This window comes from Kwoniella bestiolae, chromosome 1 (assembly GCF_000512585.2).
Source record: "Kwoniella bestiolae CBS 10118 chromosome 1, complete sequence".
Taxonomy (NCBI): domain Eukaryota; kingdom Fungi; phylum Basidiomycota; class Tremellomycetes; order Tremellales; family Cryptococcaceae; genus Kwoniella; species Kwoniella bestiolae.
In genome coordinates, this window is record NC_089241.1 from 993,154 (window position 1) to 1,014,848 (window position 21,695).

A 21,695-nucleotide genomic window follows, 5' to 3' on the forward strand; every position below is an offset into this window, starting at 1 on the left:
CCCATTCAAACCACCAACACTGCCAACGCGACATTTACCTCTCTCCACTCACACCACCACCACCACCACCACCCTATACTTTATACCTTTCCTCTTATATCCTCTGCTCTCATATACCTTCACTAATCAGTAGGAGCAGATAGTGAGTAACAATCCAAGACCCATCCACCATATCAGCTAACATCCAAATTCGATTAGTCACAATGTCCCAACGAATCCACCTCAACCCAAACGCCCAACGCCAACAACCCATGATGGGTATGCAAGGTGGTGGATATACCCCTGACCCCATCTCGCGACCTTCCAACTCTGCTTCATTTGGTGCAGGGGGGAACGATGATTTGCTGGGTAAGGTTCAGGCGTATACTGCTAGGATTGAGGATTTGATTGAGGCTTATACTCAGGTGAGTGCCGTCTATCACTCACTATAAGCATACTCGTGTGAGAGGATGCGTCCAATTGGGAGTGGGGAGCTAATGTCCATCTGTTCATTGATAGCCCATCAGACCTTACGTTCCTGCTATGGCTAGATTCTTGATCGTCGTTACTTTCCTTGAGGGTGAGCTGTCTGCTTCCTGAACCCATGGCGATACAGTAGCTCAGCTGACTTGCTGGGTTATGACTTGTAGACGCCCTCAGAATTATGACTCAATGGTCTGATCAATTGTGGTACCTCCAAAAGTGAGTGGTACTTTAACTTCCGTGACTTCTGCGTGTTCAATGTGGCGATTGAATATACAATGAAGCTAATCTCACGACTCCCTGAAGACACAGACACTTCCCATGGGGTTTATCCCACTTGTTCCTCCTCATCAACGTCTTTGTGAGTCAAATCTGCTTTCTGAAGATCACTTCCAGAGAGGGCTTATAGCTGATGGCTTATTACCCATTTGATAGGCAATGTTGGCAGGATCATTCGGTGTGATCGGCAAGAAATACCCTGATTACTCTGTCTTCTGCCTACTCGGTGTGGTCGTCGCTCAGGGTGGGTCAGCTTTGGTCTCGTGGTTCGACATAAGCTGATTGATCTGTCTGTTGACTGGATAGGCCTCGGATACGGACTCCTCTTCGACCTGTCGTTCTTCCTCCGAAACCTCTCTGTCATCGGAGGATTACTCATGGTCTTATCTGATTCATTACAAAATAAGAAGAAGTTGTTCGCTGGATTACCTAGTATAAGCGAGACCGACCGAAGGAAGTAGTAAGTTTTGGGTTCCGGTTCCCCCTTCCCCACCGTCGACGTCTGATATACATGTACTGACATAGTGTCTTATTATGATCCAGCTTCCAACTCGCCGGTCGAATCCTCCTCATCTTCCTATTCATCGGATTCATTTTCCAAGGCTCATGGTCCTTCGCCCGAGTCATCGTCTCCATCGTAGGACTGGGAGCATGTATAATGGTCGCAGTGGGATTCAAGGCCAAATGGAGTGCTACCTTCCTTGTGGTTCTGTTGTCGGTCTTCAACGTGTTCATCAATAATTGGTGGTCTGTCCATTCGGCTCATCCTCAACGGGATTTCCTGAAATACGACTTGTGAGTGATTTCAGATTTCAGCTGTATTCATGTAGGGAATGTAAAGCTGATTTGGGTGGATGATCTCAATTTGTATAGCTTCCAAACTCTTTGTAAGTGCCCATACTTTTTAAGGTCAACGAGAGGGTTGCAGGTAGCTGATAATGTATCCCTACACCATAGCCATCGTCGGCGGTCTCCTCTTACTCGTCAACATCGGTCCAGGAGGATTCTCAGTCGATGAGAAGAAGAAGGTGAGCTGGTCAGATGAAGGGCAATTGACCACAATTAGCTGACAAATATTTGGTCCACACAGGTATACTAAAGCAGTCGCCACTGATTGAATGGAGGATGGCAAGAAAGTGACGATTACTGGCCATTGGATAAACGGTGTTAGTGGTGGATAGGTGATACAGGTAGCGAGCAACGATTGTGACAAGAATATAGGGAAGGACGTGATGAGGCAGATACTCTTTTACATATATGCATGTTTGAATTTCTCAATCCACGACCTGCATCGATTTGGTTTCGAGATTGTCACTACTTTGATTCATTTATTCATGACCATTACAAGAGAAAGCATGTACAAAGACCAAAGAAGCATGCAGATGGTTATGTACAACTGAATTTACTGGTAGAATCAAGCTTGAAGAGGAGAAAGATAAAAATCGAATGTATAACAAGAGAAGCCTCTTCAGACCTTGGAAACTGATAAATATAAGAGAAAACAATCAAGCTCCAAACTCCCCTTCCGATCTCAATTCTGAACTAACACAACCACTACCGCAACGAAAGATCTACTCAATGTCCATCGAATCAAACGCCTCCCAATCCACCTGTGTATCCATCTCCAAATCCATATCAACGTCCATCCCCATACCATGATTTTCAGAGTGACGTATCTGATCTTGCATTGAGGGAGAGATGTGTCGAGCATAATAAGCTTGTTCGACCTGATCGGCCAACCTCATTTCCTCAAGATCCAATTCCTCCTGCTCCGCAAGGGCAGCTTGGATCTGCCATTCTTCGAGCTCTTCCTCTTTCCCGCTACGACCTGGGTCAGAGGGGGGCGGTGAAGACATCATTGGGTGGTCCAGACGATCCATCAATTCCCGTTCTTCCCTTTGAAGATGGTCTAACTCATCTTCCCAGAATTCAGGCGTGAGGGGGTCCGAGCCCCCCGTCTCTTGTTCATGCGATACGAGGGAGGCGTGTTGGGATTTTTTGCGTTGGAGAATTACTAGACGGCGGAAGATCTACAAGCAAATTTCAATATGATCAGCTAGGTCAATGATGGAGGCAGTCCACTCCATTGGGTGGAATGTAGGTCAGAATAGAATTTGACCCACCTCCTCATCATCCTCCTGAGCTCTCCTATCCTCCGCCTCCTCCTCCTCTACACTCATCTCCCTCCCGCCCACCCCCGTACCCCGTCTCTTATCGAGCTCCCTCGTCCTATCCGCCTTGCGCTTCTCCCTCGCTTCCACCCTCCGAGTGAACTTCTCTCGCCACATCTGTCCTTCCATTGGTGTGGTCCCTTCCGAAAATAGGTCTGTAGTTGAGGATGAGGAGGGGAGGGAGCTTCGTTTGGAGGGTCTAATGTACCGTGTGGATTTGAGGGGGGTCGAAGGTGATTTGAGAGATGGGGAGGGGAGGGAGAATGATTGGAAGGGCCTTGAGCTCGAGCTTGGGCCTGGGGTAGGTGATGAGAGTGGGGATGAAGAGCGGGCGTGGGAGTTGGGATTTAGAGGGGATGATGAGTGCGGGGTGGTCATGTTGTGAGTATGGTAGGGTGAGAGGGCTAGTAGCATCTTTTAATGGGTTTCTTCTGCTGAGAGAGTCGATTGTTACTTCAAGATGTTGTATTGTTGGTTGTGATTAGCAATATTGATTTGAGGCAGTCAAGTGGTGTTGAAAAGAGATGAGAAGGAATATGGTGGGATAAAAGACATCAATGCATGCTCACTTTGAGTTATATGGTGAGCTTGGATGCTTGTGAACGCGTTCCTACCTGCAAGACATTACATATCACGTGACATGAGACGGGAATATGAGAATGAGAATGAGAATCGCGCATATGGAAGGGAAGGACGCGTCGTAAAGAGGAACATGATGAAAAGGTGATGTCAACCCGATCACAATCTTACTGCTTCTTCCTCTTCATCAATATCTTCATCATTCGCAGCCTACTCACCGTCTTTGCTCAATCTTCACCTGACCCTGCTCCGACTAGACCTCTCAGAGAGAGGCATCAGACCAAATCATTATGCCTAGAGCATCAGAACTGAAGCAGCCGTTGGTCAAGTTGGATTTCAAGGGACCGCTCCTCCAGAAGGGGAAGAGGGAAACTACCGATGTGCTGTTGAAGAAGATAAAGGTGGGTTAATCAATCTACTGCCTGTATGGTAACTCGGATGGATTGAGAGTTGTGCTATGGTATAACGAGAGGGATAAGGATGGTGTATTGCATCAAGCACAAGATCACCTAGATGCCGAGGAAGAGGAAGAGGAAGAGGAAGGAAGAAGAGGTTCTCTGATGTGGTAGCTCTTGCCAGGATGAGATTGATCGTGAGGAAACGGGTGACATTGACACGTATATATACTTCTAATAGACACTACACCAGAAGCTGGCAACACTAGAACAGGAAGGAGTAGACATCGAATCACTTCATCCCGTCAGAAGTCCATTGATCAAAGATACAATCCTGCATCATAAAGAGTGAGCTCATTGTCCCATTCTCTTAATTCGAAAGACGGAAAGATAAGCTGATAGACTATGACTAGTCGAGGAGTCAGAGCATACGCAGCATGCTGTTTGGCCGATCTGTTGAGGCTGTATGCTCCTGATGCTCCTTATTCTGAATCCCAGTTGAGAGTAAGTTGGGAGAACTCATGACTGTCTTTCCTTCCCTTCCGTTCTTGCTCAATCTACACATACTGTGGGATGGAGAAGCCTACCTTATTCCACTCACCTCGCGCTGTGATCTCCCCATCCTTCCTCTGAGCTAACCATCACCCCTCATAGGACATATTCGCCTTCTTCCTCCACCAGCTAACCCAGAATCTCAAACTCAACACGTCGTCCACCCAACCCCTACAAATCAATAGGAATAAGTCCAACATACTAGATAATCAGCCTTCCCAACAAACACAGACCCAGACGCAGAGAGTCACTGATATACCATATTATACGGAATATTATCATTTGATCGAGAGTTTGGCTACGATCAAGAGTGTTGCGCTCGTTTGCGATGTGCCGGATGGGGACTCGTTGATGGAAGGGTTCTTTACGGGATTTATGGAGATTATCAGGTGAGTGCATATGCCTGAAGCGAGTAATGGGTGGTGGAGGAAGGAAAGCCTTTGGTCTGAATGGCATGGAAGTCGTTTTAGATTAAGATGTTGAGAAGGCAATGTCAGGAAGAGAGGGAATAATCGCCCTCTAGTTTACCCGACACAGGTTACTGACATTCCACATCCGCGTAGACCTGATATGAATAAGACCCTCATTCGACACCTTCGGGATATCCTCGTCTCGCTCATCGAAGAATGCAATCAAATACCTCAGGGCGTGATGGATTGTATAATCAGTCAATTCGAGAACTACGCATCGGTAAGTTCTCTCCCCTTGCTCCCCTTGAAGGTTGATGGAGCACAGCTTACTTGAGCGACATGCGCAGAGACCCGATGTCCTCTCGTTCCAGCTTACAGTCGATGTATGCAACCAAGTAGCAGACAGGTTGAAACGACCAATCTATGCGGTAAGTAGACAGCTTCGTCGTACCCTTCGAACAGTACAAGATAGCTGATAATAGTATAATAGCATTTCTCCGAAATCCAAACTGAACATGGGCGTGACCCTTCCAATAACGATGTGAAGATCTTTACCGAATCACATGAACTTCTTCTCACCATATACAAATACTGTCCTGATTTACTTCTCAACGTCATTCCTTTACTGGAAGATAATTTGAAAGTACGAGATGAAGATAGATTACGTCAATTATCGGTCAAGACGCTAGGTCGAATATTCGCTCAACGTCCTGGAGCTGAAGATCCAGCTAGGAAGTATCCCTCAGCTTGGAGAGCGTGGTTGGGAAGGAAAGTGGATAAAGCCCTATCCGTCAGATTGGCTTGGGTAGAAGCTACTAGATCTGTATTAGTCAATCATCCTGAAGTACGAATGGAATTACAAGGTGAGTCAGCTGTCGCTATATGGTTTCTGTCATCTCCCTCAGCTGACTTTTTTCCATCATGCAGGTAATTTGGTGGACAGAATAGAAGATTCCGATGAGAAAATCCGAGCGGCCGTATGTAAAATTATTGGATCATTGGATTACGAGACAGCGTTGCACCATATCTCCTTGCGAACATTACAAGCTGTAGGCGGAAGGATGGGCGATAAGAAGGTAAGTTAGCCCTCCAATTCTTTGCTTTCTCTAGCTCACATGTACCACTTTTAGTCCTCGGTGCGATTGGAAGCAGCAAACGCTTTGGCCAAACTATGGAATTTGGCGTATTCAGAAATGTAAGTTGGCTTGGTCACTGGTAAGATACTGATACAGCGTATAGTGAATCGAACAACGCCGATGCTATCAAGCAGTTCGCTTGGATACCTGAAGCCATCCTTCTTAGCACATGTCGAGGGGGGACCAGTCTCGAGTCGAGGTAAGTGTATCTTAACCCTCAATATCTTAACCCTCATGAGAGGAGTTGGCTGATGTGCGTTATCCCTTCAGATGGCAACTCACATCAATCTTCAAGAATTCCATCCTCCCACTTCCTAAAGAACCAGATGACGAACAAGCATGGGTGGATCGATTGATCTTCGTCACTGCTAGATTCAACGATGATGCGCTTATGGCTTTACGAAAAGTAACTGGTTTGCAGGAGTTTGCTAGGGGAGGTCTACCTTTCATAGCTTTTTCAGAGGCTTGTGAAGACTACAACGTGAGTTTGGTCTTTGGGAAGAGATTGATAGCAAGCTGACTTGCGATGCAGGGCGGCGTCATCGCTGATGGTGGTCAAGACGCTAAAGCGAGACTGGACTTTATCATCAATGCTATGGCTAGTAAGTAGTTACAGCTTTGTTGATTGCTGGTGAGCACAACACTGACCAATGACGATCGATTCCTACAGGATCTTATTTCGGCGATGTCGATAAGGCGAAGAAAGATCTTCATGCCTTCGCAGCAGCCAATGAAGCAAAACTGTTCAAGCTTTACAAAACTTGTGTGGATGTACACTCGAATCTCGCCAACATCGTCAAAGCTAGAGTAAGTTTCATGCACTTCTCGTCCGGCTGCACAACGCTCACATAGCTTATTGCAGAACGAGCTACTTCGAAGAGTGCATCAAGGCCATGACGAGCTCACTGAGACTATGACCTCCCTCCTTGACATATCAGCATGGAATATAGTCAATCAATCTTCAATTCCACCGCTCATACGACGCATATCCAAACCTGAATCAGAAGCTTCGTCATCCGCTGCTGTAAAGATATTAGCCATATTGGCCAAAGAAGGCGCCCCAATGTTCAAGAACCACACGGGACAATTGGTTGTAGCGATGATGGACAAGAAGAACGAGAAATTAGTGGAATTGTCTTTACAAGCTTTATCGGCAGTTTGCAAGATCCACCCGGAAGTGTGTCCTGCTGAACAGTCAGTGTTATCGTGCTTCAAATGCTCACCTCAGGAATTTAATTGATTGAATTGAGTTGACAGCCGACCGGTCGAACGAGCTACCACTATCGCTCTTGAAGGTACGCAGAGACAAGCCAAGTTCGCTGCGCGATTTCTGGCGAGATGCAAAGAACCTCAAGCTTGTGAAAATCTTGTCAATGTGAGTAGCAATTCAGCCAAGATGTTCGGTCCTCGGTTAGAGCTGATGGAATGGTATGACAAAGAGCATTGTCAAAGGCTTCAAGAAGACAGACGAAATCAAACTTCTTACACATCTCCGAGCTTTAACGGAAATTGCCTTGGCTAAACCTCAAGCTACTCAACCGAAGAGTGACGAGATTATGGGCTTCATCATGAACGAGATCATGCTGGCTCCGTCCCCATCCGCCGATGTGAGTAGTCTTCCACCCCGCGATCAACGTGATCTGCAATGACTGACGTGCATGACTTGATCCAGGTTGAAAGCGGCGATGAGTGGACCGAAGAGGAGAATCTCGAACCGCTCGATCGAGCCAAGATAATGGGACTGAAGTTCCTCACTCATCGATGTCTCGCTTTCGCTCGAGATGAAGAGGCGGAAAAGATCTTGAAACCAGTTTTATCTTTGTTGGTCACTATCCTAGTCAATGATGGGATGGTCAACGAGAATACGAAAGAAGGGTAAGTAATCCTATCTGTCTCTGTGTTTGTAGGATCAATGAGCTGATTGGACCTTTTGCTGTAGTGGATATGCGAGATGCCATCTGCGATTGAGAGCCAGTACTTGTCTACTGAAATTGTCCAACGCGAAAGTGTACGATAGGGCCATTGCAAGACAAACTCAATTTGATGTTGTTGTCGGTGTCATTCAAGTGAGTCTACAGCTTACTTTGGCAAGACAGGCTCAGTAAGCTGATTATGATATGGTATCGCAGGATGCTTGTTATATGGTTCGACATTTGTACCTTCTCAAACTCAACAAAGTCTTACCTACTCAACGATTATCGCCCAGGTGGAACCTCACGCCTGTAATGATTGCTATGGATCCTGAGAAGGAGAATATCCTGGCGGTGAGTGGGACTTGTCGAATCAACTGTAGAATACGTTGCCGCGTGGAAGAATCAGCTGATGATGGATGTGGTGCATAGGGTCGTCAAATCATGCACAGAATCGTTGCGGCCTGTACGAATTTCCCTACGAGTGAGTCTGATCCAGCTTTTCGGCAATGAGCACTCTTGTTGTTCACGAAGCTGACGTCTAGATAATCTGTAGCTGAAAAGATAGAAAGGATCGAATTACCCTTGGCGAGATTACTTCACTTCCTAGCTCATCATCCTGATCTGCACTGGACGGAACCAGAACAAGGTGGAGAAGAGGGTATCGCAGATCAACAGAATCTGAAGGATATGGCTAGGTCAGTTGACGAGAGCGAGCCAATTGGCAATGACAGCTAATATAAGTGTTTTGAAATAGCTTTATTGAGATGTACCTTGATTGCGTGGCTAATCGGGATAACATCGGGTTATTGTATGCTATCGCGCAGGGAATAAAAGGTCTGAGAGATAGGATTGGCGGTAATAGTAAAGTGAATATATGATCCTATATCACTGTTCGATAGATGCTGATACTGATATTGAATTCACTATAGCCATTATATACCTTGGCTGAACTGGCCCAATTAATTATAAGGAACCGATCTGACAAACATGCTTGGCCGATACCCATCTATCCTGGACAATTCAGGTGGCCCAAAGATATCTTCCATCATGCTGATAATCCCGAGGAGAAACAGAAGGTACAGCGGACACAGTATCTAAGCGAAGAAATGAGGAATTGGGCGAGGGGACTGGGAAGGAGGAACGTTAATCCTGTGACGCAACCTTCTGTGAGTTTTGTTCCTGTGATAGATGATTGCTAGCTGTTCCGACTCTGAACGATCGAGAAACATGGGATAAGGGTAGTGTGTTAATGATTCTGTTGTTGATATGTGCAGAGAAAAGTCGAGAATACTTCACCTACTGGCAATGGCAGTACCAAGCGAAAAGCCACATTCACCAGAACCAAGAAAACACCAAGTAAGAGAAGAAGGATCGAAGAGAGTGATGACGACGAGGATGAGGATGAGGAAGATGAGGAAGATGAGGAAGATGAGAGTGGAAGTGAGGAAGAAGAGGAGGAGGAGGATGACGGTGTTGAAGAAGGTGAGGAGGGTGAAGATCTTTTGGGTAGAGGTGGGAGGAGAGGAGCAAAGGTGGGTTTATCCTGTTGGAGGTTTATCATGTTTCGGTTTCAGATTTACTGATACACTTCATCTATATAGACCAAAGCCAAACGGGCTGTAGCTGGTAAGAAGAAAGTCAAGAAGGTCAGACCCAAGAGACAGAGTGAAGATGAGGGTGGGGTCGAGAGCGATGAGTCGGAGTTGACTGATTTGGACGAGTGATCCGCTAGGGATCAAAAGTCATCGGCCCAAGTCAATCAGCCCATGTGATGGCCCGGAGAAGATTAGCAGGAAGTTAAGTTAATTCATCATCGTTGTATTATAGCATTTTCGGGATTTCGTATTTGCTCTCAGTAGTGGTACCTTGGTATGTCTATAGGATTTATTCGCTGTCATTTCATTTTCATGTATGAACCGTCATGTGAAATATATATACATATATTAGATGTTTGCATTCTGTCTATTGCATCGGTTGGGTTTATACTACTTGATCGATTGACAGTCCTATCCACTTGATATTCCGTCGTTCGTTCTCACCTCGAATGATGGGATGATTCTCTCCCATGACCATCTCACTTGAGGTCATCATCCTCCAACTTATACTCCCCACCACGATCACTTCCACGACTGACCAAAGTAAAATTCCAAAGTGAATTTAGCAATGTTGAATCCCAGTAAACTCAGGAGGTATCCGCCGAATAGAGGTAACAAAGGTGATAAGAGTAGTTCGGAACGTGCGATGAATGGTAAGGCCACGTAGCCTAGGTAGGTCACGTAGATGTATTGTACAGAGGCTATCAGGAAGATTGTGCTGTCACAGGCGGAGAGAAGATCAGTTTATGTCGTGCCCTTTGGATAGAATAGAAGTTGTCTCTCAAGGTGGGCTGTGCGTATAGAAAGTATTTACAAGAAGTTCAGAGAAAGATGGAGGGTTAAAACTCACTTGCCCACCCAGAGACAAATCCAATTATCTCTAACCACCAGCGCTACCAAAGGCAATAACCCCACATAAACAGTCAAGAAGAATGGGAAAAACGAATTCACAGCTACGTCGAACGAGTAGGCAAATTCCACTTTGTTCTCGTCTATCATCGAGGATTGCTGGGACGAGGAGGAGAGGAGGAGCTTGTTGGAGATGAAGTAGAGGATCGTGGAAATTATGAGGGAGAATAGGAGAAAGTCGCGGAAGATCATTTTGAGGATTATGAGGATTGTTTGGGTTGGGGGGAGGTGGTAGAGGAGGGACCAGGTTGTTGATGTTACTGTTAAGTTGGGGGTCAGTAATTCATCCTGATTCTGATGTGATGGATTTGTACGGCGGTTATGTGAAATAGCAAAGTTGACGTGATAGTGCACGGCAGAGGCGAGAATTGTAGTTGACACACTCGACTTACCAGCTAGACATCCTGCGATGAGAAGTAACATTGCTGGGCTATTTCACGACGATACATATCCATCAGCACTGACTCTTAGCTGTGGACTGGGTTTACTAGCTGACTTACTCGTCTCGAGCCCATTGATTCTTCGTTTGTTTACTATATACATGCAACCCAGTCAGCCAATGACACGCATGGATAGATAGGCTTTGATCCTTGAGGGGGAATTGTACCCACTGATGATACGTCTGCTTATACACCCTTCGAGGAGCTACAACCAGGTACGTCAATTGCCAAAAAGCAAGCTCGAAGTCCTATTCGAGTGGAATCACAAGTCAGCTCCGACTCTGTCTAATCCGTTACTCGGTCGATCATACACCTCTAATGAGTCCTCGCCTTTTTCAGTTAAGCCAACAGACTCTTTACTAGAGATCTTTCTTGCAGCCCTCTGTCCAAGCCCATTGTCTAATCCTGTTAACTCCCCGTTCCCCGACAAGACTGCCCCTCCCCATATCACATACAATCACCCTCACGACGAAGTACCTCCTCAGTCTAACATTCCTCATGATATCTTTCCCATCAAGTACAACAACGGATTCGACGGAACTCACCATACTCCTAAACTTGGTCAATCGTCTAAGCACCAAAGGTAATCCTCCCCTCCTCCCCTCTCCCATCCCCATCCCGACATTCGCACCGAGGGCACTCCAATCGGTCGACTTGGCTCTCTCTCCTCCATTTGAGTATATGGAGCTTGATGAGGGCCCAGAGAGGGGTAAGATGGGGTTTGACATCTTGTTTTTTAGTGGCCGAAGTCTGATGGAGGAGGACAGTTTGTATGATTCTTGTGATAATCAGCACAGTTGGTGAACTGATTGTGTTTGGACTGTATTGTACTGTACTAGAGGAATTAGGGGTATGGGTGGGTGGGTTTACGTTATTATTGTCTCACTTTGCTCGTACTGTCTATATGAACCATTGATTGCTAGTAGATGATATGGTATGGATGAGAGGAATTCCCATGGAACGGTCCGAAGACGCGTAGTATACACACATCAGAAAGAAATTGATCCCGTTCATTCTCCTACTGTCATATAACACTGTATATTCAATGCTGTTCATTCAATGCATGATGTACCTAATGGATCTATCCTTCCTCTCGTACGCATCAATGCAATTCGTATTTCCAACCCCTCATCCAATCACTTCTACCGCGTCTTCAGCAGATCTACCTTCCCATCTCACTCACTACCTCGACATCCTCTCAGCTAGAGGTCTTGCCGAATTACCTCTGAAAGGCGGGGGAGGGGGTGAAGGTCTTCTATCCTATGATCCAACCACCATTACAGCAATCAGCAATGCATTCTCTAACATGTATACACTCCACCATGACATTGAAAAACATTCACACTCACAGACATAGGCTCAGCAGCCAATTCGTTCCCTCTCCTTCCTCCTGGTCCAAGTCTCCTCGCCAAATCTCTCTCGCGATCACCATTACCTGGTCTCGGACCTAATCTAGATGCGAAAGAAGGTGGCGGCGGTGATCTTCTCGAATCGGCGTATCTCGTCGGAGGGGGTGATCGGGCTCTACCGAAAGGTGGGGAGTTACCTCTGGGGGGAGCAGGGGGTCTGCTCTCATACCCATATCCACCTCTGGTCGGTCTACTTTCGTATCCACCTCGAGGTGGAGGCGGTCGATCATCGTACTCTCTACTGGCATATGATGGTTCTCGATCATACCCTGATGGTTCGGGTGGTCTGGAGGTGTAAGGCCTTCTATCCCTATCTTGGTCATACGATGAAGGCGGACCTCGATCAGATCTACTATCATACGAAGGCGGACCATCTCTCCTTGGACCTGGACCCCTAGAAAAAGGGTCATGTCTTTTCTCGCTCATCTCTCTTTCCAACCTCGCTTCAGCCTGTTTGAGGAATTCAAGTTTCTCTTGTGCCTTCCTAGCTTCTTCTCTAATTTTGGCTCGTTCAATCTCAGCTTCGTCGATGGGCGGTGGACGAGATCCCCTGGAAGGGTATGGCGCAGGTTCATGTCGAGGAGGTGCTCTTGAATAACCGTCGTCTCTATCCCTAGGGGGAGGTCTGGAGTCTCTGCTGTACCTTGACGCGGGAGGTGGGGGGTTGTACGGTGTAGAACTTCCTCGAGAAGGTGGGGGAGGAGATCGAGGTCGAGTAGGATACTGATCATGATTATACCACTCAAGTCAGTCGTCTGAACTGGAAATCCTTGTATGGTATTGGTGATCTTGAATTTTAGCTCACTCTGATTACAGGTGGAACGATGGCACCGTTGTACGGTCTTGTTCGAGGATCATCAGCTGGACCAGATGGTGCTTGAGCGGATCTTGAATCACGTGAATCGGATGGTGGTCCTTGTCCTATGAGATGGGAGTAACCCGAAAGTCGAGGCGAAAGTAAGCTAATAGTTCTTGTGATACTCTAAGACAGTTGTTTCGGCAATTCCAGAGGGATGGGCAAAATGAGACACCGAGTAGCATCGTCCGTCAAGATTTTTTGTATCCAAACCACATGGAGAGCCACAGAAATCTTCTCCCATATGAGCAGCATTCTAAACGATGTGTAGTAGGGTGACTACCGATGTCACTCGACTTGTCGAAGATGTGAACCGAAAAGGAGAAGGTACTGCTGGATCTAGCTCCACAAGCGATGTAAGAATCAACCTACGTCTAAAATCACCAGGTCCCGAACCATATCGTCTCTCATCATCCCCCTTGAACCTCTTATAATCCCTATCATAGCCCGGTCTAGCAGCAGGTGGGGGTGGAGAAGTATCCCTAGGTCGTCTTCTATCTTGAGGTTGAGAGGTAGAGTGATCTCGTTGATTCCAATACTTGTCGTAGTGCGGTTTAGTCTCTATCCCACGTACACCCTGTTGCTCCCTTGGGGGATCTCGTCGTGCAGGTCCAGAGGGAGGTTGTTTGCGCGTAGCATAGGCTGCAGTGACATTATTACTACTGCTGGTCTCTGGTGCTGCTGCTGGTGCTTGAGAAGTAGTGATGGTGGTAGTTTGAGTTTGTTCAGGTTCTGTACTGACGAGGGGAGGTGATTTAGGTTGAACCTCTTGTTGATCTTTGTTCTCAGGGATAGATGGTTTTTCCCATACTGTCGTGTTTGTCTCCTTGTGGTAGAAGAAATGACGATTGTGGGATTTAGACATTATTGCTGTCCATCCGGGAGGTAGGGGGGATGAACCGCCGTTCTCTGTGGATGTAGATGTGGTTTGTTCGGTTGTATTCTGTATCACCTGGACAATGTCAGTTCCGCGACGTTCAGTCACAGATAGGGAGGAGCACTCGCCTGGACATCCTTCGTTCCTTCTTCAATGGTTGAAGGCTGCTTTGTACGATCTCTCGGACCGGTTGGAGGGATTTTATTACGGGTCGCTGGTATATCAACTATCGAAAGGAACCTCGTGTTAGCTTCCAGGTCGTACCGAATTGGGAAGCAGGGCTGAGGTTGCGGGGGAAGGTATGTAAGGACTCACCCTCAGTCTCCACCTCTGCGCCATCCAAGGAAATCACATCATCTTCATGTTTCCCATTGTCATCTCCATGTCCATTCCCATTCTCAATGTCGTTTTCAGCGGTACCGGCAAGTTGAGCTTGACCTGCTCCTCTCCAGTCGTCATCCCAGTCTACTTCTTCTTCTGCCATTTTGTGTGATGGTAAATTGAGGGTGATTGCGATAAGATGTGAGGTGAGGTGAAGTGAGATGAAATAGGAAGATGTTGGAAGGAAACAAAGACGAGTAGGTCGGGGGTTTGTAGAGTGAGACGAAGGGGGTGTAAAAGGAGGGGAGCAATTACAGTCTGATTTACACTGCAAGTGGAGGGGAACTACTCGTATCTGTTATTGGAATTTTGGGTGACCTCCGAAAGACTTGTCCAAGTGGACTTCTTCGCATCAATCACAATACTAATTACTGCTATACCCATCACATCGCATTCATAGCACTCTCACAGAGAATCCTCCCAAAACAGATCCACCACACCGCCGCATTACAAGATATATACCTGATACTCTGGACTTTTCACCGAAATGACCATCAACCCACCTTCATTCCTCCTGCCATACCTCGACAGTTACCCTATACAGGCAGGTGCACTACTAACGACGATATACGACCTGACATTGTGTGAGTGTGACGTCTGATCGTCCAGCCTATCTCATCGCAGTGGCAAATCTGACCAAGACCATTTGAGATATCGTGCTGATAATCATCTGTCTGTGAATAGCCGTAGGATGGATAGATACTAGAATAATAGAGTTGGGCGGATGGGTAGCGTTAGTAGGACATAAGAACAAATCTGTGAGTATATCCATACTGCCTGTATGATCATCGACTATGGACTCATTGAATGATAATACATCTTCAGGACCCATTACGAGCCGTCATCCCCCTCCCAATCCATAGCACCTCCCTGAAACCCTCATCCCTCAAATCCATATTCACCTCTCTCTCAACCCTCTCCATCGGGGATCTACCCCAGCCATTCGAGAAAATGGCACCTACGATGGACGATCTGCGGTCAACAATCGAACAACACCAGCAGCAGCAGCCTGTTCGGGGACAAGAGGAAGAAGAGGGGGAAGAGGTAATCTTGGATAAAGAGACGATATACACTTCTATCGTTACGCCTGATAGTACGGTGGTTTATTACAAGATTTCGAAGGGGATAAAGAAACCCAGTGATATACCTGATGAATAGCCTCGTGGTTGGTATATCGAAAATGCCATTAACGGTATAGGGAAAAACGAAAAACAAAGGCATCTTACCGACGAGAGCTAGGCCGGATCGGTACGGCCTGTTCTGTGTATTACAAAAGTTGCGGAACGGGATTGCGAACCTAAGATGTATGGCTATCTTCCCAGCTTATGGATACGTACGATACTTTAGTCACCATAGTCAATGTACGGACCATAGAGATGTTGTATATACGCACTAGAATGCATGATTCATCCGAAGCACTATCAAATCAAATCAAATGTCCTATTTACATTTTCATTTTCGTTTTATTTCCCATCTATATATGAATAACGATATGAATATGAATATACTCGTAAGACATCTCCGATGACATCCTTGGTTTAAAGTTTATTGCAATGTAATTATACTTTTATCTCTTTCCTTCTTCCTTCCTTCACCCTTAGAGCTGTCTATTAGCCTCAGCAGTAAGTTTGGCCTGACTGACCAATCCAGAAGGAGCATCACCCCTAGGCATATAAACCTCGATCAATCTCAACTTGTCGGGTCTGTTGAATTCCTCGCTCTCCAGTAGCTCGTTGAGCTCGGTAGGAGTCTTGATAGCGTAGGATTGGTATGGTGTAGGACAGTTCTTACCGGCCAAGAAAGGTAGGAGGAGTTGATGGTCGTATAGCTGGATATCGTTATATTTGGCAGTCACACCGTGAATCTGTCGCTCGATCTCGTACCCGTCATTGTTCAGTACGAAGAGGTATGGGTGAACTCCTCTTCTGAGCATCGTACCGATCTCTTGGAGGGTCTAAGAGTACATTTCAGAGGTAAGCTTCTGCACTAGGTCATATGTCTCCTGAACGCTAACTCACCAATTGCAACGATCCATCACCTACGAACAAGACTGTTCGTCTGTTCCTGTCGTCCTCTTGAGCAGCCATGGCAGCACCAAGACAAGCACCGACTGACCAACCGATCGATCCCCAAAGGATCTGGGCAATGTAGGTTGAGTGAGATGGTAGGAGAACGTTGGTCAGTCCGAAAGACGATGTACCGGTTTCAGTGATGATGATGTCTATGTCATAAACAAAAAGTTCATCAGCTATCTCTGCCCATGGAATGGAATAAAGCATCGGGCAGCTGAAAGGGATGATGCGACTCACCATCATCAGCAAACCATTTACCGACTCTGGGCCAAAGCCATTCATGTTTGATTTCGTTTCCTTTGGGCTCAGGTACAATACTTTCGACTCTTCCAGCTTTGACTTTCTCCTCGACGTTCTCACCTCCTACAGGAGATGCGGCTCGAGATTGCACTACTTCTTGGAATGCTGGAAGTAAGTCTGGAAGCACGTGTCGGATATCCGTAGTTGGGTATGCGGCGTATCCAATGGTAGTGGTGAATGAGTGGAGCTCGATGGTTATCTTGGGATCGATGTTGACGGAGAATGAACCGGAGCTATCGTCATATACTGTCAGATGTGCCCGCGCATCATCATGACGCTCGACTCACTTGAAATCACTCTTGAGGGCACCGACGTAGAGTACAAAATCGGCAGCTTCGACTTCCTCCCTTACAGCAGGAAGAGAGTTTGCACCCGCGTAACACCCTCCGAAGAGAGGGTGGTGTTCATCGAGCAGACTCTTACCCATTGGGGCTGTAACATAGCTATTAGCACAACGCCTTCCTCCCTGAAGGAATCGCGCTCATACTCACTTTCGAAGAATCGGATGCCACATCCCTCAACCAGTTTTCTGACTTCACCGGCCATACCGAATCTTCCAGCACACGCATCCACGAGAATGACAGGCTTCTTGGCTTTCTTGAATCTTTGAGTGATTTCCTCAACTACATGCGCAGTGACGTCGTCGGAGGGTGCCACGACAGGAGCGGTAGTAGATGCAGCAGCGACAAGAGATGATGTAGCTGATGACTGGGTTTCTTGGGGTGAGACGGCGGCAGCAACCGATTCAGGAGGAGGGGCAGAATGAGGGTGGGGCTATGGAATAGATAAGCCACTGTAAACATCTCTTTGTGCGTGGCTGTAATCGGCTTCAATGTTTGAAGCTGAACTCACAAGTGGCTGCTTCAATCCTGCAGCTGATACCTTGGCGTGGAAAGCATCGGTAGGAATCTCGACATAACCTGGTCGACATTGTTCAAGAACATCGGACAAGGTCTTGTCGAAAGCCTCAGTCCAGGTGGTATCGGTCTTGGGAGGGATTTGGTTGAGTAAAGCCTGAGAGCATGAGAGGGGAGCAGACATGGTGGAGAAGGTGGTGAATGACCCGGGAAGGTTCAAGGTGTGGTGCAAGAGGGATTCTTTGGACTGTGAGTGTGCAGGATCATCAGGGTCAGCAAGCTGCGCTGGCTCAGATAGGTGAGACTGAAACTCACTTGGAGTTTTGTGCTTGGAGCCCCAACGATGTGTAAGACTGGGACTCGCTCAGCGAGGGCACCAGCAATACCACTATGATGGATTGACAGGTGAGCGGAATGCTCAGATCGCAGTGCAGATAGGCGGTGGAGTTACTCACCATAGGGCTGAAAGCTCTCCTACACCGAATGTGGTGACAAGGACTGCCAAACCACCTTTCACACGGGCATATCCATCGGCTGCGTATGCCTAAGTCTTGCAAATGAGCCTCCATCCGACCGTTCCACAAGGCAGTCCACTCACAGCGTTAAGTTCGTTGGCATTACCAACCCATTCGATATCTGGGTCAGCTTCCACGTAGTCGAGCCCTGCGACAAGTTCTGGAATTTAGCTTGATGTCCAGTTGGTGGAGCTAAGAATTGAATGAACGACTTACATTCTGTAGAGGCAAAGCACCAACGAGGATCAAACAATGGTCAGTTTCCGCTCATTGATCTTCATTTGTAGTCTATATTTTTGATCCAAGGTGACTTACCAAGGTTGAAGTCTCCAGGAAGACCAAAGACCTGCACAGAGAGGTGTCAGCGACGTCCCACATAAGCAAGAGCTGAGAGAAGTAGAAAGCCGATGAGGGAAGGGAGGTATGGAGATGGACCACATACTTGTTTGACGCCCGCCTGCTTCAATCGTTCTACGACGTATTGAGCAAATTCAATAGTACCTGACATTGTTGGTTGTTGTGATTGTTGTTGTGTGGATGTATTTCTCGTATGATACGATGATGAGAATAAAGAAAGAAAAAGTCGGAGTTGAGGAATGAGGAGTGAGTGGATATTTATAGGTGATGTTCCCACACTACTACTATGATGATTTGTTTAATCGGGCGATGTCGTCGTGGTCAGATCCGAATCACCTCCACCGGATAATGAAACCTGATCCGCGCCACCGTACACCGACACCGTGCCGCACTATGTAGAATACACTGTATGTATGACGTTACTGCAGCCATGCCACGTGCTTAGCCGCAGAGCCCCGTACAACCATCCAAGCGAAGATGGATTAAACACAACGGAGAAAGTTGGAATACAGAAATATAGGATATCCATTTGTAGGATAATCTAACGGTTCTAGTACTTGGAAGCAAGATGCCGCCTCAGCTCTCACTCACCTTACTCACTCCGTACGGATATTCAAATGGTACGTGCGGGTATTGTTCACCCGCCGGTAAGAGGAGTAAAGGGTCGACATCGTCGAAATATGGGAGTGAGTGTTACCGAATATCGAGTGCTGTTGAGCGATCACCCGAATGCCAATCTATCTGGATCTGAATGTTGATCCGATCCGATCTCAGACGGGACGGGAGAGATGCTGATTTACTTCTGTATGTAGTGGTCAGTGAGCAGATGACACCTGATGTGGGTTTATGAAACCTGTGAATTGAACTGAGAATGTCACTGATTCCAGGATTATCAATTCAGTTCTATCAGCTATTGATAGACAGAGGATGGAGACGATCAGGCGACTATGTATACCAGTGAGGTGAACCCCCCTTAACCCTTTCCCATACAAGCTACAAGCTTAGTCCCTCAAAACTGACGGAAGATGTATTAACGATGTGCACCCGCTCCCAGCCCAGATATGGCCCGAACATGTTGTCCACAATATACAATCCGCCTAGATTCCACCTCGTTCAAGGGGAACAAGAAACATCGTCAGGTGGTCAACCGATTCAATAGACATTTGGAGACGGGTCATAAACCCGGTGAATCATCTACATCGGGAGATGTGGGTAAAGCTCGGAAGGGTGGTAATGCTCAGAAAGACAAAGGTAAGGGGAAAGGAAAGGATAACACTGGTCCGAAGGAAGACCTATTGCATGATCTACACAAATATGAAATTGGGTTGATCTCGAACGACGAGGAAGAGGGGCTGAGCCATAAATTCGAGGTGAGCGGTCAGCAGGGTACATCTTAGGATCGTTGATCGCTCATGCTTGGTTTTGTAGACCCGACTTGGCCCTGCTAAAGCGACTGCTGAGACATTCGAGCTCTACAAGGCATATCAGATAGCTGTGCATAAAGATAAACCCGATGGAGTGACCTTGAGGGGGTTTGATAGGTTCCTGTGTGGACAGACTCTGATTGTAAGTTCTGATTTGGCTTTTCTCCTCTCGCCTCAAGCTTCATCCCGGTATAAGACGTTCCATGTTCAACCTTTCAATCTATTTAGGAAGCGCCTATCAAATATACTGAGAATGTTGATGAGGAAATACGGCAAGGCAAATTACCTAAATCATACGGACAATATCATCTTCGTAAGTACCATCTTTCCCCCGTTCGCGGTTGGAATACATTATGCGCTTGCTGACCTTACGCTTCCCGTAGTGTACAAGGTCGACACCAAGCTTATCGGCATATCCGTCATTGACATCCTCCCCAACTGCGTAAGCAGTGTCTACTTCATCTGGCACCCCGACTGGGCATGGGCGAGTCTAGGTAAACTCTCAGCATTGTATGAGATCTCTTTGTCCAGGAGGATCAGGGAGAAAGGTGTAGAAGGGATGAAATGGGTTTATATGGGTAAGTGATCATCCCAACGTTTCTTTCCTCGTTCGTTGCGACTCGTATTCCCTGGTCAATCAGATTCAGAAGGACGCTGAAATCGACTTTCTTTTTAGGCTACTGGATACCGGATTGTCAGAAGATGAAGTATAAATCTGAATATGCGCCTTCCGAGCTACTTGATCCTGTGAGTGACTGCGCAATCTTGCAACTTCCCAGATAGTATGAAGCTTATATCTTCATTGGTGAAGGGAACAAATACGTTTCATCTGCTGGATAACAAGCTCGAATCGTTTCTTGTCAATCATCCAAAAGGTTATGTTCCCTTCGCGCAGATCACCTCTTCCGATCTCAATACATCAAAGGGTAAGGATGAGGACCGGTCTCACCCAGAACAAAACGAGGATCCCCCCTTCAGTGATACAACTTCGGACATAGAGTCAGACGAAGATGAAGAACCCCCTTCAGGTCTTCCTAATCCACCTCCACCAGGGTTCGAAGATCCATCAAGCATATCAGATGACGATGTAGAGGGTGTCTTGCTTTCATTAGGACGAAACAAGTATACCAAGACTGGAGGTAAACTCATACCTATATGTGTGAGTTCTGCCTACTCAAGCTCGGACGATAAATATGAATATGACTGACTAGATGTGAAATGGGGTTATGCTTATAGAACCTCGAATTTCGGGATCAAGAAGCGATGTATACTGAGATCAGAGAGTTTTTGTCCGCTGTGGGCAAAGGTAATGTAGCGAGTATTGAGGGTGGGGTAGCGGGTAAAGCTGTTTTGTATCTTGGTTGAAATCTGTGATTGGTGAATGGGGAACCACCGTGTATGTAAGGTGTAGAGAAGCAGTTGTATATCTATGATGTATCTTATAGATAGTAGATCTGTGAACTCGCAACACTTGCATACTCGTGATCATTGTAGACTGCACGTTGCATCGTGAAATGGGGTTATTGGGTTTCGTATCTGGGGAGAATTCCCCTCGAGGTCGAGATCAAGGTCAAGGGCAAGGAACGATGTGATACAGCATGTGCCTTTCCTATAGCTCTCATTGCGGTGTTTCTACTACGTAGGCATAGACCCTTTGAAGGTGTGCAACGCCGTCTCAAAATCCATTGAGAACTTTTCCGTTGCGAATATGATATCTGATAATGTATCTGCCAAGAGTAGTATATCTTCCACATTGGATCTACCCGCACCATCGTCCCGTATATGCCACACCTAAAATTCTCTACC

General features: G+C 46.7%; 8 protein-coding genes across 8 annotated transcripts; 4 read left to right on the plus strand and 4 right to left on the minus strand.

Annotated features, from left to right (window-relative positions):
- Positions 1-203: 203 nt before the first annotated feature.
- I302_100372 (uncharacterized protein) lies at positions 204-1,540 on the plus strand (the record flags this gene model as incomplete). Its single annotated transcript, XM_019190391.2, has 7 exons — positions 204-404; positions 499-559; positions 630-681; positions 769-823; positions 898-985; positions 1,048-1,201; positions 1,285-1,540. 7 exons carry the CDS (start codon positions 204-206, stop codon positions 1,538-1,540), a joined length of 867 nt encoding a protein of 288 aa, XP_019047139.2.
- Positions 1,541-2,312: 772 nt separating this feature from the next.
- I302_100373 (uncharacterized protein) lies at positions 2,313-3,326 on the minus strand (the record flags this gene model as incomplete). The annotated part of the gene is made up of 2 exons (XM_019190392.2): positions 2,313-2,771; positions 2,865-3,326. 2 exons carry the CDS (start codon positions 3,324-3,326, stop codon positions 2,313-2,315), a joined length of 921 nt encoding a protein of 306 aa, XP_019047140.2.
- A 455-nt stretch (positions 3,327-3,781) lies between these two features.
- I302_100374 (uncharacterized protein) lies at positions 3,782-9,621 on the plus strand (the record flags this gene model as incomplete). Its single annotated transcript, XM_065869069.1, has 25 exons — positions 3,782-3,892; positions 4,128-4,234; positions 4,300-4,390; positions 4,541-4,827; positions 5,002-5,128; positions 5,196-5,276; positions 5,339-5,711; positions 5,776-5,924; positions 5,979-6,043; positions 6,088-6,183; positions 6,255-6,465; positions 6,517-6,586; positions 6,655-6,791; positions 6,847-7,178; positions 7,242-7,359; positions 7,424-7,591; positions 7,657-7,859; positions 7,924-8,050; positions 8,114-8,248; positions 8,327-8,378; positions 8,451-8,592; positions 8,652-8,763; positions 8,827-9,063; positions 9,172-9,429; positions 9,499-9,621. 25 exons carry the CDS (start codon positions 3,782-3,784, stop codon positions 9,619-9,621), a joined length of 3,912 nt encoding a protein of 1,303 aa, XP_065725141.1.
- Positions 9,622-10,014: 393 nt separating this feature from the next.
- I302_100375 (uncharacterized protein) lies at positions 10,015-11,569 on the minus strand (the record flags this gene model as incomplete). The annotated part of the gene is made up of 6 exons (XM_065869070.1): positions 10,015-10,210; positions 10,343-10,661; positions 10,794-10,831; positions 10,902-10,934; positions 11,013-11,089; positions 11,387-11,569. The coding sequence occupies 6 exons, from the start codon at positions 11,567-11,569 to the stop codon at positions 10,015-10,017; spliced, it is 846 nt and encodes a 281-aa protein (XP_065725142.1).
- Positions 11,570-12,023: 454 nt separating this feature from the next.
- On the minus strand, positions 12,024-14,467 carry I302_100376 (uncharacterized protein; the record flags this gene model as incomplete). Its single annotated transcript, XM_019190395.1, has 6 exons — positions 12,024-12,101; positions 12,191-12,973; positions 13,056-13,171; positions 13,479-14,049; positions 14,118-14,209; positions 14,299-14,467. 6 exons carry the CDS (start codon positions 14,465-14,467, stop codon positions 12,024-12,026), a joined length of 1,809 nt encoding a protein of 602 aa, XP_019047143.1.
- A 384-nt stretch (positions 14,468-14,851) lies between these two features.
- Positions 14,852-15,522, plus strand: I302_100377 (uncharacterized protein; the record flags this gene model as incomplete). Its single annotated transcript, XM_019190396.1, has 3 exons — positions 14,852-14,948; positions 15,049-15,122; positions 15,190-15,522. The coding sequence occupies 3 exons, from the start codon at positions 14,852-14,854 to the stop codon at positions 15,520-15,522; spliced, it is 504 nt and encodes a 167-aa protein (XP_019047144.1).
- Positions 15,523-15,961: 439 nt separating this feature from the next.
- On the minus strand, positions 15,962-18,616 carry I302_100378 (uncharacterized protein; the record flags this gene model as incomplete). The annotated part of the gene is made up of 11 exons (XM_019190397.1): positions 15,962-16,318; positions 16,383-16,585; positions 16,674-16,969; positions 17,024-17,168; positions 17,228-17,510; positions 17,589-17,840; positions 17,909-17,981; positions 18,049-18,137; positions 18,192-18,256; positions 18,424-18,454; positions 18,551-18,616. 11 exons carry the CDS (start codon positions 18,614-18,616, stop codon positions 15,962-15,964), a joined length of 1,860 nt encoding a protein of 619 aa, XP_019047145.1.
- A 417-nt stretch (positions 18,617-19,033) lies between these two features.
- Positions 19,034-21,254, plus strand: I302_100379 (uncharacterized protein; the record flags this gene model as incomplete). The annotated part of the gene is made up of 10 exons (XM_065869071.1): positions 19,034-19,151; positions 19,278-19,303; positions 19,367-19,422; positions 19,520-19,835; positions 19,894-20,031; positions 20,118-20,202; positions 20,273-20,467; positions 20,566-20,636; positions 20,701-21,048; positions 21,126-21,254. 10 exons carry the CDS (start codon positions 19,034-19,036, stop codon positions 21,252-21,254), a joined length of 1,482 nt encoding a protein of 493 aa, XP_065725143.1.
- Between the last annotated feature and the right edge of the window lie 441 nt (positions 21,255-21,695).